The sequence below is a fragment of the Haliotis asinina genome, chromosome 14 (genome assembly GCF_037392515.1).
Source record: "Haliotis asinina isolate JCU_RB_2024 chromosome 14, JCU_Hal_asi_v2, whole genome shotgun sequence".
NCBI classification, from domain to species: Eukaryota; Metazoa; Mollusca; class Gastropoda; order Lepetellida; family Haliotidae; genus Haliotis; species Haliotis asinina.
The window spans coordinates 18587444-18601352 of record NC_090293.1 but is presented as its reverse complement, the minus strand read 5'-3'; the positions used below and the strand labels follow the sequence as shown (position 1 = coordinate 18601352).

Sequence of the window (13909 nt, the reverse complement as noted above, 5' to 3'; positions counted from 1 at the left end):
TATCTGTAGGTTCGTACCGTCTCCGTGTTCTGGTCGACAGAGTATTATCTGTAGGTTCGTACTGCCTCCGTGTTCTGGTCGACAGAGTATTATCTGTAGGTTCGTACTGCCTCCGTGTTCTGGTCGACAGAGTATTATCTGTAGGTTCGTACCGTCTCCGTGTTCTGGTCGACAGAGTATTATCTGTAGGTTCGTACTGCCTCCGTGTTCTGGTCGACAGAGTATTATCTGTAGGTTCGTACTGCCTCCGTGTTCTGGTCGACAGAGTATTATCTGTAGGTTCGTACTGCCTCCGTGTTCTGGTCGACAGAGTATTATCTGTAGGTTCGTACCGTCTCCGTGTTCTGGTCGACAGAGTATTATCTGTAGGTTCGTACTGCCTCCGTGTTCTGGTCGACAGAGTATTATCTGTAGGTTCGTACTGCCTCCGTGTTCTGGTCGACAGAGTATTATCTGTAGGTTCGTACCGTCTCCGTGTTCTGGTCGACAGAGTATTATCTGTAGGTTCGTACTGCCTCCGTGTTCTGGTCGACAGAGTATTATCTGTAGGTTCGTACTGCCTCCGTGTTCTGGTCGACAGAGTATTATCTGTAGGTTCGTACTGCCTCCGTGTTCTGGTCGACAGAGTATTATCTGTAGGTTCGTACTGCCTCCGTGTTCTGGTCGACAGAGTATTATCTGTAGGTTCGTACCGTCTCCGTGTTCTGGTCGACAGAGTATTATCTGTAGGTTCGTACTGCCTCCGTGTTCTGGTCGACAGAGTATTATCTGTAGGTTCGTACTGCCTCCGTGTTCTGGTCGACAGAGTATTATCTGTAGGTTCGTACCGTCTCCGTGTTCTGGTCGACAGAGTATTATCTGTAGGTTCGTACTGCCTCCGTGTTCTGGTCGACAGAGTATTATCTGTAGGTTCGTACTGCCTCCGTGTTCTACTGGACGGAGTATATGTCTAGAGGTTGTAGGACTCCTTGCTCTAATGGATGGGAACCGTGAAGGTCCCGGGGTAGAATAGGCCTTCAGCAACCATGCTTGCCATAAAAGGCGACTATGCTTGTCGTAAGAGGCGAGTAACGGGATCGTGTGGTCAGGCTCGCTGGCTTGGTTGACACGTCATCAATTCCCAGATCGATGTTCATGCTGTTGATCACGGGATTGTCTGGTTCAGACTCGATTATCTACCGACCGCGATAGATGGAATATTGCTGAGTGCGGTGTAAAACTAAACTCACCCACTCTCTCATCCACTCATTGATGGAGTCTCTGGAGCTTGTAGGACTCCGTGCTCTACTGGGTAAAGTATGCGTCTCGAGGGTGCAAAAGACTCCCTTGCTCTTCTGGGTAGAGTATGCGTCTGGAGGTTGTACACATAAAGATGATTTGGCTGTTGGTGTACCTCAAACTCTACCCCAAAACCAATCACAAAATATCCCACAGACGAAAAAAGTAAAAACTAGCCATAAATTATTTACGGCCCCTAACGGCTGTGGGTTATGGAGCGTACGGAGTGGCCTCCCATCAGTGTAACAGCCGGCGTCCCATTCAACTGCCATACCTGATCAATGCCGATCGTCCTTCCTGTATTAAATAGCTGTCGGTGAAGGTATTTGAATACGTACTGTGACTGCCTACAAGGTTGCTCTGACTTTTCCGACGCCGCTGAAGACGCCACTTGGCTATAATCAAGGGCATAGAGTGGGTGGGGACGGGCCTATTCGGATTGGTCTTAGGACCGAATTGCGTTTGAGGTCCACCTCTAAAGTTCGGAAATCATGACGATGTGTGTGTGATGGACGAATGCATAGTATATATATATAGATATATAGTGAATATATCATTTTGACACTAACAAACAAGCCTAAGCCTATTTAACTCAAAAAGGAGCTCAAGCAGACCTCAGATTCAGATCCTGAGGAAATCTACACATGATTTAACTCTCTCTCTCTCTCTTTCTCTCTCTCTTTCTCTCTCTCTCTCTCTCTTTCTCTCTCTATAATGTTCAGAATGCACAGAATACAATGAAATCACGTAATGAAAACACGCCAAGAGCATATAGGAAACAATAGGAACAACAGTATATGTAATATTTGAGACTGCACCTTCTTGGTAAAGTGTTTGAGTGAGTTTGAGCAATATCATGGTGGGGACACTAGAGATGGCTTTCACACATCGTTTCAATGTAAGGAATCGATACCGGTGTTTTGACGTGACGAGCGAACGCCTTAACCATTAGGCTACCCCACAATCCTCTTCTAAGTAAAGTAGAGATACTAGGACCATTTTGAGTCCCATAGGAAGAGCAGCCTTTATTCCCGGATTTACGCTAATGCTAGTGCTATTATTAAACACCACAACTTGTTCAGAATTCGTAATAGAAAGGTGATAAACAGAATAACGATCAAGCGCAGTGTCTGTGGATCTGGTAATAACTGGTAACTGAGGAGAATGTATCTGCTTTGAGATGTGCGTTTCAAGTCATTGGACCAATCACTTTGGGCAAAAAAGGGTCAGTTGGGTTCTAAGCCGCTTTTAGTAATGTTCCAGCAATATCACGACGGAGCACACCAGAAATGGGCTTCAAATAGTGTACCTATGTGTTTGTCTGTCTGCGTCTGTGTTCGGCTGGTACAATCACTGGTTTGTCTGGCGCAGACCGGGTTACACATGACGTTGATTCAAGTATAAAATCTCTTCAATTCCCTAAATAGTTCCGCGTCACTGACACAGAAGGAGATAGTGCTAGCATGTGTACTTTCAATTTCTGCATAGTGAAATGACAGTCTGTGATCTCAGGTCTAAGAATAGATTGGGTTAACCCACCCATCGACCAATGTGTGATCTTTGCATCCAAACGTTCCTGAGACCGCCAGTGGCCACTTGATGTTGTGAGGTACCGCTTCAGAATGTCAGGTAAGTATTCCATAAGACAAGTTTGGCCTCAGTTTGGAGTAGTGTCTCTATTAGAAGTCTTTCAGATGAACACGTAATGGCGGGGCAGTATACTCAGTATGTTTTGGATGTATCTTCCCATTATGACTACTCCCAGTTCGACTACTCATGAACATTAGCATATAACGGAGCACCCCTACACTTAACAGTGTACTGTACCGGTATAGCTGAATACTCCCAGTTTGTCTACTCTTTGAAATATACAATATGTGAGGACCATTTTCTGGTGTCCCCCGCCGTGATATCGCTGGAATATAGCTAAAAGCGGCGTAAAACCAAACTCACTCACTTACTCTTTGAAATAAACCTATAAGGGAAACGCCAAGGGCCTACCTATAATGATTAGAAGTTAAGTGAATCAGGGATCTTGTGATCCTTTGGTAACGAATGGTATGGGTGGACAACTTCTAGTTTGTTTGAATAAAGACGTTTTAAAGAAACTTATTGAACAGTTGACAGTACTTACACCACGACGTTTCGGGCCTGCTTCTTGCCCCTTCATCACCTAATGAAGGGGCAACATGTATTCACAAAACGTCGTATTGTTGATATTAAAGAAGTTGTACATCCATACGATTCGTTGTCGTGTTACCTTCCAATCAAGCATCCGATCTTGTGATCGTCCATTGTTTATTGTGGTACTTGGAGATGCCTTGGACTAAAGGTTTGCAAAACCACATGTGTGTCACCACATCAGAAGACGGGCTAAGATAACCTCTCTTGTCTGATTAAAGGTACAAATAATCATCATACCTTCATCTGTTTTGAAAGCTGAATATAATTGTTTGGTCATTTAGATCTCACTGCTATACACGGATGAGAACTTATTGTAGACATTGTATGTTTGCTAAGATAATCCCTCTACACTGATAAAAATTAACATGTTTTAACTGTCAAACTGGGAGTAGTCGTAATGGGAATGAACTGCTTTGAGTGAGTGAGTGAGTTTAGTTTTACCCCACACTCAGCAATATTACAGCTATATGGCGCCAGTCTGTAAATAATCGAGTCTGGACCAGACAATCCAGTGATCAACAACATGAGCATCGATCTACGCAAATGGCAACCGATGATATATGTCAACCACGTCAGCGAGCCTGACCACCAGATCCCGTTAGTCGCCACTGTTTTGAACAACTGGTTATCTTATTTTAAGCCATTTGGGGTTGATGTAACAGGTCAAAGGTAACTAGGGGCGATGGGGTAGCCTAGTAGTTAAACCGTTCGCTCGTCACGGTGAAGACCCAGGTTAGATTCACCACATGGGTACAATGTGTGAAGCCCATTTCTGGTGTCCCCCATCGTGATATTGCTGGAATATTGCTAAACGTGGCGTAAAGCAACACTCACTCACTAACAGACTCTACAGCCTGTTTAGATTGATAAATTGACATGGATTAACTGCATGGGCATTTTGGTACGTCGGGTGATATTCTCTATGAGTATGGTTCTTCCATAATGAATGAATGTGGAAGTGCGCGAGTGTACGTGCATTGTTGTGGGTTTATATGATTTTGTAAGAAAATCTGACGTGAGATATTCGGGTAATAAATGTTTAGTCCACTCAGACCCGGGGTTGTAGTAAGTCACCGGATGGGTCAAGTGGGCAGCTGTGTCAACGATGTTTATGACGTGGGTCGACGTTCATGATGTTGAGTGTCAGACTATCTGGCCCACACTCAGCTACCTGCATGTTGTCGCCATACAGACACTGGGTGAGGAAAAAACGATCTCCTGGCTCAGTGGTGAAATCAAATTATCGTAGGCACCTTGGATATGGGTTATATCAGGGAATATAGAATATAGACAGACATGTTTGTATTTCTCTGTGTTAAGATAAAGTGGTGTTACCTAAATCTAAGTCACAGTGCTGTCAATATAAAAGAAATACCACCTGCTTATTATCATGATCACCAGCAGAGACATCCACAGGTCAGGTGCCTGCGTGTATTCAACCTTAAGTAATCGTTTGTGTCCAGTCGGCCATGAAAGCTTTAATATTGTGAATGAAGTGCTGTACAGGCTGCCCATACATATATGCCTGATAGACAGTAGTCCAGACACATTGCTATCTCGTTGTAACGGGACTTGACCCAGCGTTGTCTCAACGTTATGCTTTCGTTATACCAACATTGTTGGCCTGACATTGCGGTACATCATTTTTACGTCGCCACAAGATGAATTTATTTGATGCTAACGTATTTTAATTCTATGTTAATATTTGAATAGTTTTCCATGTAGTGAACGGTAGATATGGAAGAAAGCAGAAACCCACCCACCCACTTGTTATTCGTCAAGTTGGATGTTGTTTTGGTGGTGTGTTTTCTGAAACTTGCTGAATAGTGAAGAAGTAATCTTAAAATGAAACGATTTATAGAGACCTCTATCGTGACACCAAATTGTGGGAAACGTTGGTGGAACGTTGTGAGGAGCCCAAAACATAACGTTTCCTTAACGTAAATTTGCAACGTTGTTATTACGTTGTGACATGACGTTACAAATGACGTAATGCTGACGTTGTGACATGACGTTACAAATGACGTAATGCCGACGTTGTGATATGACGTAAGAAAATAGCGTAATACTAACGTTGCGACAAAGTTGTGTCATGATGTTACCAATCTGCAACCTTCCTACGACGATGCGAAAATGTTGTGTGTTAGCTGGGTGTGTCTGATCTCCTGGTTATCTATATATATCTCAGCCTTTGTGTTTATCTGCCTCTGTGTCATGCGGTCAGTCAGCTGTAAAGATAGGCCATGTAAAGTTATGTTGTATCTACGTCCCTTGTCACATGACACTCCAGTACGTTGTTTTGTCTTATTAGCAACGAAATATATCAGCGGTTTAACAACATGTCTGTTCAAGTCTGGCAGGTTTACGAGTGTTCTTTGTTCAGTACAAATGCCATAACTGATACTGCTTTTTGTTTGAGTTGTAAAATACAATAGCTGGCATAATTCCAAATTTAAAACATATTCTGAATTGGCGTAAACATAACGAAAATAAAGGACATGTGTGTACAAAGGGAGAGCACTCATTCATATACTGGGCCGACCGCATGTTCGCGTGTGTTCCTGCGCGTGTGTCTCTGTGTCTGAGTGTCTTGTTGTCTGAGTGTCTTTGTGAGTCTTCCCGTGTCTACCTTAACCTGTTCGTTTAAATATCAAATGGGTTTGGTATTTAGCTTGCAATATCGAGATAAGAACCTGAGAGATACATATCATTATTCCTTTTGTTAGTTTTTTGTTATTTACAAGCCGACATCACATTCTGGAATATTTCTGAGTGTGGCGTTACACAAATAGACAGCACTAACTGCCAGTGGGGACGATTACATTAGGAAGTATCCAGCCTGTATTCCCTAATTCTGTCATCATCATGTCACACCTCACAACACAGAAGCTATAGACATTTCGGAAATCACCGCCAATGGAATGTTTTATCCGTCTGCTCTGACATACATGTGTAGTTCCCCATTTTTAAAAATATTTTACACACAAACTAGTGTCAGTGTGAGTTAATATAAACAATTAAACCCATGCGCTCATACATACCTACATTTCCCCGTTTTTTAAACTACGAGGTGGGGGTCAATAACTTTTGCACCTTCGATATAAAACAGACTTACATGACCAATATTTTGCTTGTAGTTTGTAATATAACATCCCTTTATCTCAATACACTTATTCCATTTTTCTTTAAGGCTTTTGATACCACTTTTGTAGAAGTCTTCAGATTGCCCCACTAACTATGCCTCTGTGGCAGCTTTCACCATCCCGGAAGTGCCTTCCACGCAGGGCAGATTTCAGGTTGCTGAACAGGAAGTAGTCTCTAGGGGATAAGCCTGGACTCTAGGCTTGGTGACTTAACTGTTCGAATCCACATTGTTTCGCAATTCTTGCATTAAGTTGGCATAATATTGACCATTCATTGTACCTTTGTGTGGCAGGTAATCAGTAAATAATATGCCTTTGGCATCCCAAAAGATAGTGGCCATAACCTTGCCCGCAGGTGGTTGAGTGCGAAACTTCTGTGGAGGTGAGGAACTGGGGTGCTTCCACCGCATGGATTCCAGTTTAGTGTCAGGGTCCCAGTGGTGGATCCATTTTTCGTCACCTGTCACCAGACGAGAAAGAAATTTGGCTTTACCTGCACTATAGAGATCCAGGAGCTCCTTACAACTTTCAGTTCTTTGATGTCGATTTTGTGTGCTGAGGTTTCTGGGTACCCATCTTACAGACATTTTGGACATTCCAAGATGATCATGAAATATCTCTTCAACACTCCCAACCGATATGTGGAATTCCAAAGACAGTCCTGACACTTTCACTTCCCGGTCTGCTAAAAATTCTTTTCTTCTATAGCGGCGATAGCTTCTGGTTGGGTGACCTCTGAGGGCCTGCCTGACCGTGGTTCATTGTCTGTGGACTTCCTGCCCAGCTTAAACTGAAGAGACCAGCGACAAACTGGATGCCAATAGCATCCTCACCCGTCACATTACACATGCGATCATGTACTTCTGTAACTTTGCATCCTTTCTTTGTAAGGAGCTTTACTACAGCACGTTTCCCTTGTTTGAGAGGATATCCATGATTATGGAGACCCCTCGGTCAATGGAGCATTTATATCTAAATTATTGTTGTGTCTAGAAATTGTTATGACATGTGTCAACATTGTTTTGACTAAGGTACCCCCTGCTAAGAGCTGACACTATAAATGTTAACACAAATGCCAAGCTTGCAAAATTTATTGAACGCCCCTCGTATTTCAGTAACAATGCCCTACTCTCTGTGTGAATAACTTGAAATTTTGGGTCCAATTTAATTGCCTAAGAGCATTTGTTTAATCCCGATATACAAAAAACCCGAGAATAGTCATTCTTGTATACCCGGTTTTGATTGGCGTAAAGGCGAAATACTGCTGAAAGGTATATGAACGGATCATTGAAAACTAGCGACCACAGTAAGTGGTCGACCACGTTTCTACGTGTCTGGTTGCACCCTCCTACTTTTAATTGTAAACCATTAAGAGTTTTTCAGTTCGTGACTTGATATTTTGGACGATTTAATCAAGTACTGTGCTTCGTTAACGGGTTTGGGTATTTCAAATCTTGACTCGTTTTGTCTATGTCAAATAACGATTAATCTGTGTTAGACAATACACAATTTGACCAGTCTTACAAGGTTTCCGGGGGATAATAATCCTTAGTATTTCATACATGTCGCAAGAGCTGGGTTGATGACGTGTTGTCCTTGTGGACGCTCATGCTTTTAGTCACTGGTTTTCTGGACATATTTGCAGTGAGTGATTCAGTACAAATCTACGCCTCTGTTGGCAAAAGTTAATTTCAGCAATATAACGACTTACTGTACCCGGAATCGAACCCGGGACTTCAGCGTGACGACCGAACGTTTCAACCACTAGGCTACCCCACCGCCCTGCACTTGTCACTAACTAACATGTGCTCATGATATGTCATTATTTGCAGGCAAGAGGCGCTTTGTGAAAGGTGACGGCACTTTGCTTGATGGAAAGGAGGCAGAACGGGCACTGGCTGAATATGATGCGAAGAGTATCCTGAGAGAGCTCGGCCTGAACAAAGGAACTGCCGGTATACTTTCAAATGAAAATATTCCATATCACTTTTGACGGTGTTATTTCATGTTTCACAAGTGAAATATGGGATTTTGGCAGTCAGTGGTACTGACTATTTCAAACGAGGCCATCGTAAATAAATACTGTTTAAGTCCAACTATTTATAACTGAACGCGTGGAAATTGGTCCAAAGGTGTATGGAGCATATGTTCCATAAGGTTTGGTGTCTGTCACTCACTCACTCACAGAAGACAGGCAAACAGACAGTAAGACAGACATCTATATATCCATCCATCCATACACACACACACATATGCATACATGCACGCACGCACACACACACACACACACACACACACACACACATATACATACATATATACATACAGGAGTAATACACGCAGTCTGCATTGATGTTTGCAGAATCAGTGGCCAAAGATAACAGTTCTACAAAAGGTGGCACATTCAAAGGACTTGGACAAAGGCTGAAATCTGCCACTGGACTGGGAACACCAGCAGGACACGATTCAACAGATGACAGTCCTGGGTCAGATGTCCCCGGAGCATCCAGTCAGATACACCAACACCAGAGCGGTAATTGCAAACAGTCACATGGAAGGCGTCGGCCGTCTAGCATAGATCAAACAGAAGATGCAGACTTAGAGAAGAAGATTGCCGGCGTTAGTCCTCAGATGATGGAAGACGCGCATCAGATTTGGAGATTCTCCAAGGATGTGGAGAATGGGGTGTACCGTTTCAACTTGGATGTTGACAGACTTTGGCAAAGCATATCCGAACCTTTTTTACTTATTCACAGTAAAATCAATGAAGTTACCAACAAGACTCTATCTTACGTGGAAGCTGGCGAGTACATGGTGCAGAAAGGACTGGACACTATTGAGAAGTGGGGTGATATGACTAAGAATATCCAAGGAGCAACGAAAGCTCTCAACAATGTTATAAAGGAAAAGGCTGAAGAGGTAACTGGATCCTCGCGGAATCTCAGTGACCAAGCTCAGAGACTAACAGAATGTGCAACTTCAGCTGTTGAGAATCCAACGTTGAACCGCGTGGCTGACATGTCTGGAGTATCCCTAATGCTAAAAGACATGTCGGGAACAGTTAGTCACCTCACCACAACTTTCAACACCGCTGTCAATGACATGTCAGCTGAATTACAGAGGAATATTAAAACTTTCTCAGACATGCTCATCAAAGCAGGAGAGGACAGTGGACTTTTTAGCTTCATCAAAGAGGCGGGTCATGAAATATGTGAACTTTTGAAGGAAATTCTGTCACTGATACTTTTCGTGAAGGAAAAGATTAAAACATTTCTTGAAGTGTTCAACGGTTTATTTGACAAAGTATTCACATTCCTTGGCAAGATTGTATCAGTGATACAAGACGTCCTTGGCCTTGACATGGAGTTAATGAAAGAAGCCCTAAAGGATGGGACAATTCGAGCAGCTGATGTCAAAGCTGGGAATGTCAACTTTGCTTTGAGTTCTGCAGTGAAGACAAAGTCATCAACAGTCGTCTCGGGAGCCAAAGTGACAGCGGGCAATGTCTCTGCAGTTGGCAAGGTTGTCGATAATTCCAGAAGCGGACACATTGAAGCGGCTGCTGTTGATGTGAAGGCTGGTAACGCCGACGTAGCTCTGATGCGGGAGGGCAAGGTCAAAAGGAACCTAGCTTATCTGAAAGGGGCGAACATCAATGCAGGGAATGCACGAGCAACCTTGGTGGATGACAGAGAGGTTGATTCTGCTGCTGTTGGGGCATCTGCAGCTGAAATCAATGTCGGCAATGTTGAAGCCTTCGGACTTGGTCGGAAAGGAACACACAGGCATACAACAGCTCAGCCAAGTTTCAGTGCAGGTAATGTAGCTATCGGCGTGAGAAGAAGCAGAGGTACCAATATTAAAGCTGGTCCGCAGTTTTCTGTTGGAAACATTGACTTGACTATTGGGGCACCTTCAGTGTCAAAGTTCCTTAACCAGCTTAGACCTGGGCATGGATTTGCCAACTTCACAATACCATTCCTTGGTGGAGGAGCAGACGAAGTGGGTGGAAAGTCTAATGGTGGGAAGGGAAATGGGATGCCATTAGAAACCGCAGGAGAATCTACATATGGATTACCAAGAAACACGGTAGAGTTTGGGGACAGACTTCTCCAACATGAGGACACTGGAACAGGTGGCGCACACTCGGGTTCAAACAGGAATGGAGCGACTGGAACTGATCCTATTCCTGTTCCTGTTCCTGCTCCTGAGTCTGCTCCTGGTCCTGGGGGCAGAGGCAAAAGTACCTCAGGAAGCAATGCTGGGGCTACGGGGAAAGGGAATGGCAGGAGCAACACGCAAGACTCACATCCGATAAAAAGCACAGCCTCAAAAATTCACAACATTGGCAGTGAAATGGGAAAGGAATCGCAAGTCAGTAACGCTCTCGGATCAGGAGTGTATAAAAGCGGGGATGGAATTGGGAAGCCCGAGAGGGGTCCAAAGAAAGGAAAGGGGGCTGATGAAAAACTCAAACAGAATCCAAAGAAAGAAACAAGGGCAGATGCTCCTGGTCCTGTCCCTGGGCCTAGAGGCATGGGGCAGAGTACCTTAGGAGCCAGTGCCGGGGGTTTCCGGAAAGAACCTGGAAGTACCAGTAGCATGGGAAACACGCAAGAATCACATCCAAGCAAAAGCACAACATCAAACTTTCACAACTTTGGCACTGAAAAGGGAAAAGATTTACAAACATGTAGACGTGGACAAACTGGACAAACTGGAAACAAGAATCCCTTGCTGAATGAATCACCTGACAACCCCATTTCCCTAGAACTGGGCAGCAGAGGCAAACCACTGAGTGCATCAGGTGAATCGAAGGGAGTCAGTAATGCTCCCGGATCAGGAGTGCATAAAAGTGGGGATGGACTTGGGAAGACATCAGGAGACGATTATCAAACTAGAGTAGCTTCAATTGTTAGGAGGGAAGTTTATCAAAAGTCTGGAAAGAAGCCCAAAAGGGATCCTGAGAAAGAAACAAAGGCAAATGAAAAGGACAAGAAATACAGTAAAGAAGAGCTTAGGAGGATATTGTTAAAGGAAGGTCAAGAGGAACTGGGTTCAAGCACAGAAACTGGTGAAGGGCATACAGAAGGCAAAGAAACAAAAGTCACAAAGAAAACCCATATTAAACCCAAAACTAAACCTTGGGGGGAACATGGCAACATCCATGGATTCAGTACCCTTGGGACCGAATGCGGAAAAGAAGTCAAGAAACTGGGTGATGGTATTTACGGTTTTGGTGATGAGTGAACAGTCTGGCACTTGACGCACATTGTACTGATTGTGTGTTTGGTCACATAAACGACCAGCGACCAGAGGTAGCAACCTCAGACATTACATAAACCTTCACTACAGCAGAGGTTTAATGTCAAATTGTGTGTTTCCATTTTTGTAAGTTGTTTCGTGTTTTGGGTTTTTTGGAGGATGTTTGTTTGTTTGTTTGTTTGTTTGTTTTGGTCTTTTTCTTTTTTTTTTCTTTTTTGTTTCGTATTTTTGCTGATTTATTTTATTTTTTTTGTTCTTCGTTTTGTTTTGATGACGTTAGAAATTGATATTGCATAATCAGCAATGTCTACGGTCGCCATTGTACAGTCACTGTGATTTCAAACGGTCGAGGTACAATATTCGTGATGAAATATCTTTCTCTCCCAATGCGCTGAATAAGGAATGTAAGGAAACAATTCATATATATGTTCATAAATTTATGAATACCATCCATTCAAGTCGCACAATTTTCTACAGATACTATTTATGTACACCTTAAAGTGCGGAAACAGTCTTATCGTTACAACCACAGTGTTAATAACTAAAATGTTGCCGGCCCTGTTATAGGAAATTGAGATGAGGTGTTAAATTGCAGTAATTAATGAAATACTTGTAACACTTAAACATGTGCAAAAGCAAATTTAATAAAACAATGACTTGGTGGTCATTGTTAATTCATTTAGTGTCACTGCCATCAGAAAAGAACGACATTATTCATTGGCTGAAAGCATTCCCTAGACCAGTCACAGTTAGTGTCAGATAAATGGGCAGGTTGATCTGGGGAAGTTACAGTTTGATTGATCAAACATACAGACTTCATCTAGTTACCACACTTGTAAGTTGTTTTCGAAATACAACTGTATTTCATGTAGTCAATGACATGGTGAAGTATATACCCTTGGAAAATGTATTGGCGCACCGTGCCGACTATGAAATAAAGCTGTAAGCCCACCATAGCTAGCAGCGGGCCGCCGGGCAGGAGTTTTTTCATACACTGCATTAAGATACAATATATTTTTGTCCCTGACTTTAAATATAAGTGTGACCTTTGAAATTATCCGTAACTATTCGCTCAACAACTGTCTTGTGTAACTGTGAGCCTGCTCAGGAAGTCGCGGTGGCTAAGCAGGCTAGGCGGCTGACTTTGTGTGCTGGCGATTAGGTGCCTGACTCTGAGGGTGTGGGTTCGAATCCCGGATGGGACTCATCCAAAAGAAGTACTAGAATTTGTACTTTACTAAGAAAGTGAAATCCCAAATATGACATATGTTGCAAGACAAGTTATGTCTTGGAAAATAAGCAAAGCATGTGACAAAATGATATGGCAGTAGATGTGTGCTAGCTTTTTTATAAAGCTTTCATTTTCAAAACAATTGTCACGATTGCAGGTTTAGACAAACTTATATACAACATAATCCACCCCTGTAACTTAGATGAATACTACAGCAACCCATTTCGTTCGCAGGAAAGAATTGTGCAACGTCATCAAAAAGGTCGATTTTAGGTAATTAAATGTGAAAATGAGTAGTTTCGTTTATGACTATGTCAATAAATGATTTATGTATTTGTAAAGTCCTAGAGAATATGTGATCTTTAATTCATCAAGCGGTTTAAAAAATCTAACAAGCATTTGAAAATGTGTAACGAAAGTCGTTTCAGAGGGCTTTTCCATTGGATGAAATAGGAAGTTAAGTGCATGTACCCACGTCCATTGTTTGACCCTCACTGTGTGATTACACACTAACACACTAATTCTTCAGTCATCAATGAACTGTTTTCCATTACTTGACAAGGACCTGCAAGGTGGTGTTGGAAATTCAGTACATCCAAATTGAATCTTGGAAATGGTAGTCCTTTTCACATTGGCAATCACCTTTTCCCATTGTTTATCTTGGTCGTTAACTTTCAGTTGACATTAGTCTTTTGTGAGAGTGAGTGAGTGAGTTTAGTTTTACATCGCACTCAGCAATATTCCAGCTATATGGCGGTGGTCTGTAAATAATCGAGTCTGGACCAGACAATCCAATGATCAATAACAT

The 13909-nt window shown here is 42.8% G+C and overlaps 1 protein-coding gene across 1 annotated transcript; it reads left to right on the top strand.

The window, feature by feature from the left end:
- Positions 1-2714: 2714 nt before the first annotated feature.
- LOC137260971 (uncharacterized) lies at positions 2715-13442 on the top strand. The gene is made up of 3 exons (XM_067798562.1): positions 2715-2907; positions 8438-8560; positions 8968-13442. The coding sequence occupies exons 1-3, from the start codon at positions 2901-2903 to the stop codon at positions 11853-11855; spliced, it is 3018 nt and encodes a 1005-aa protein (XP_067654663.1). The 5' UTR covers positions 2715-2900; the 3' UTR covers positions 11856-13442.
- Positions 13443-13909: the final 467 nt, after the last annotated feature.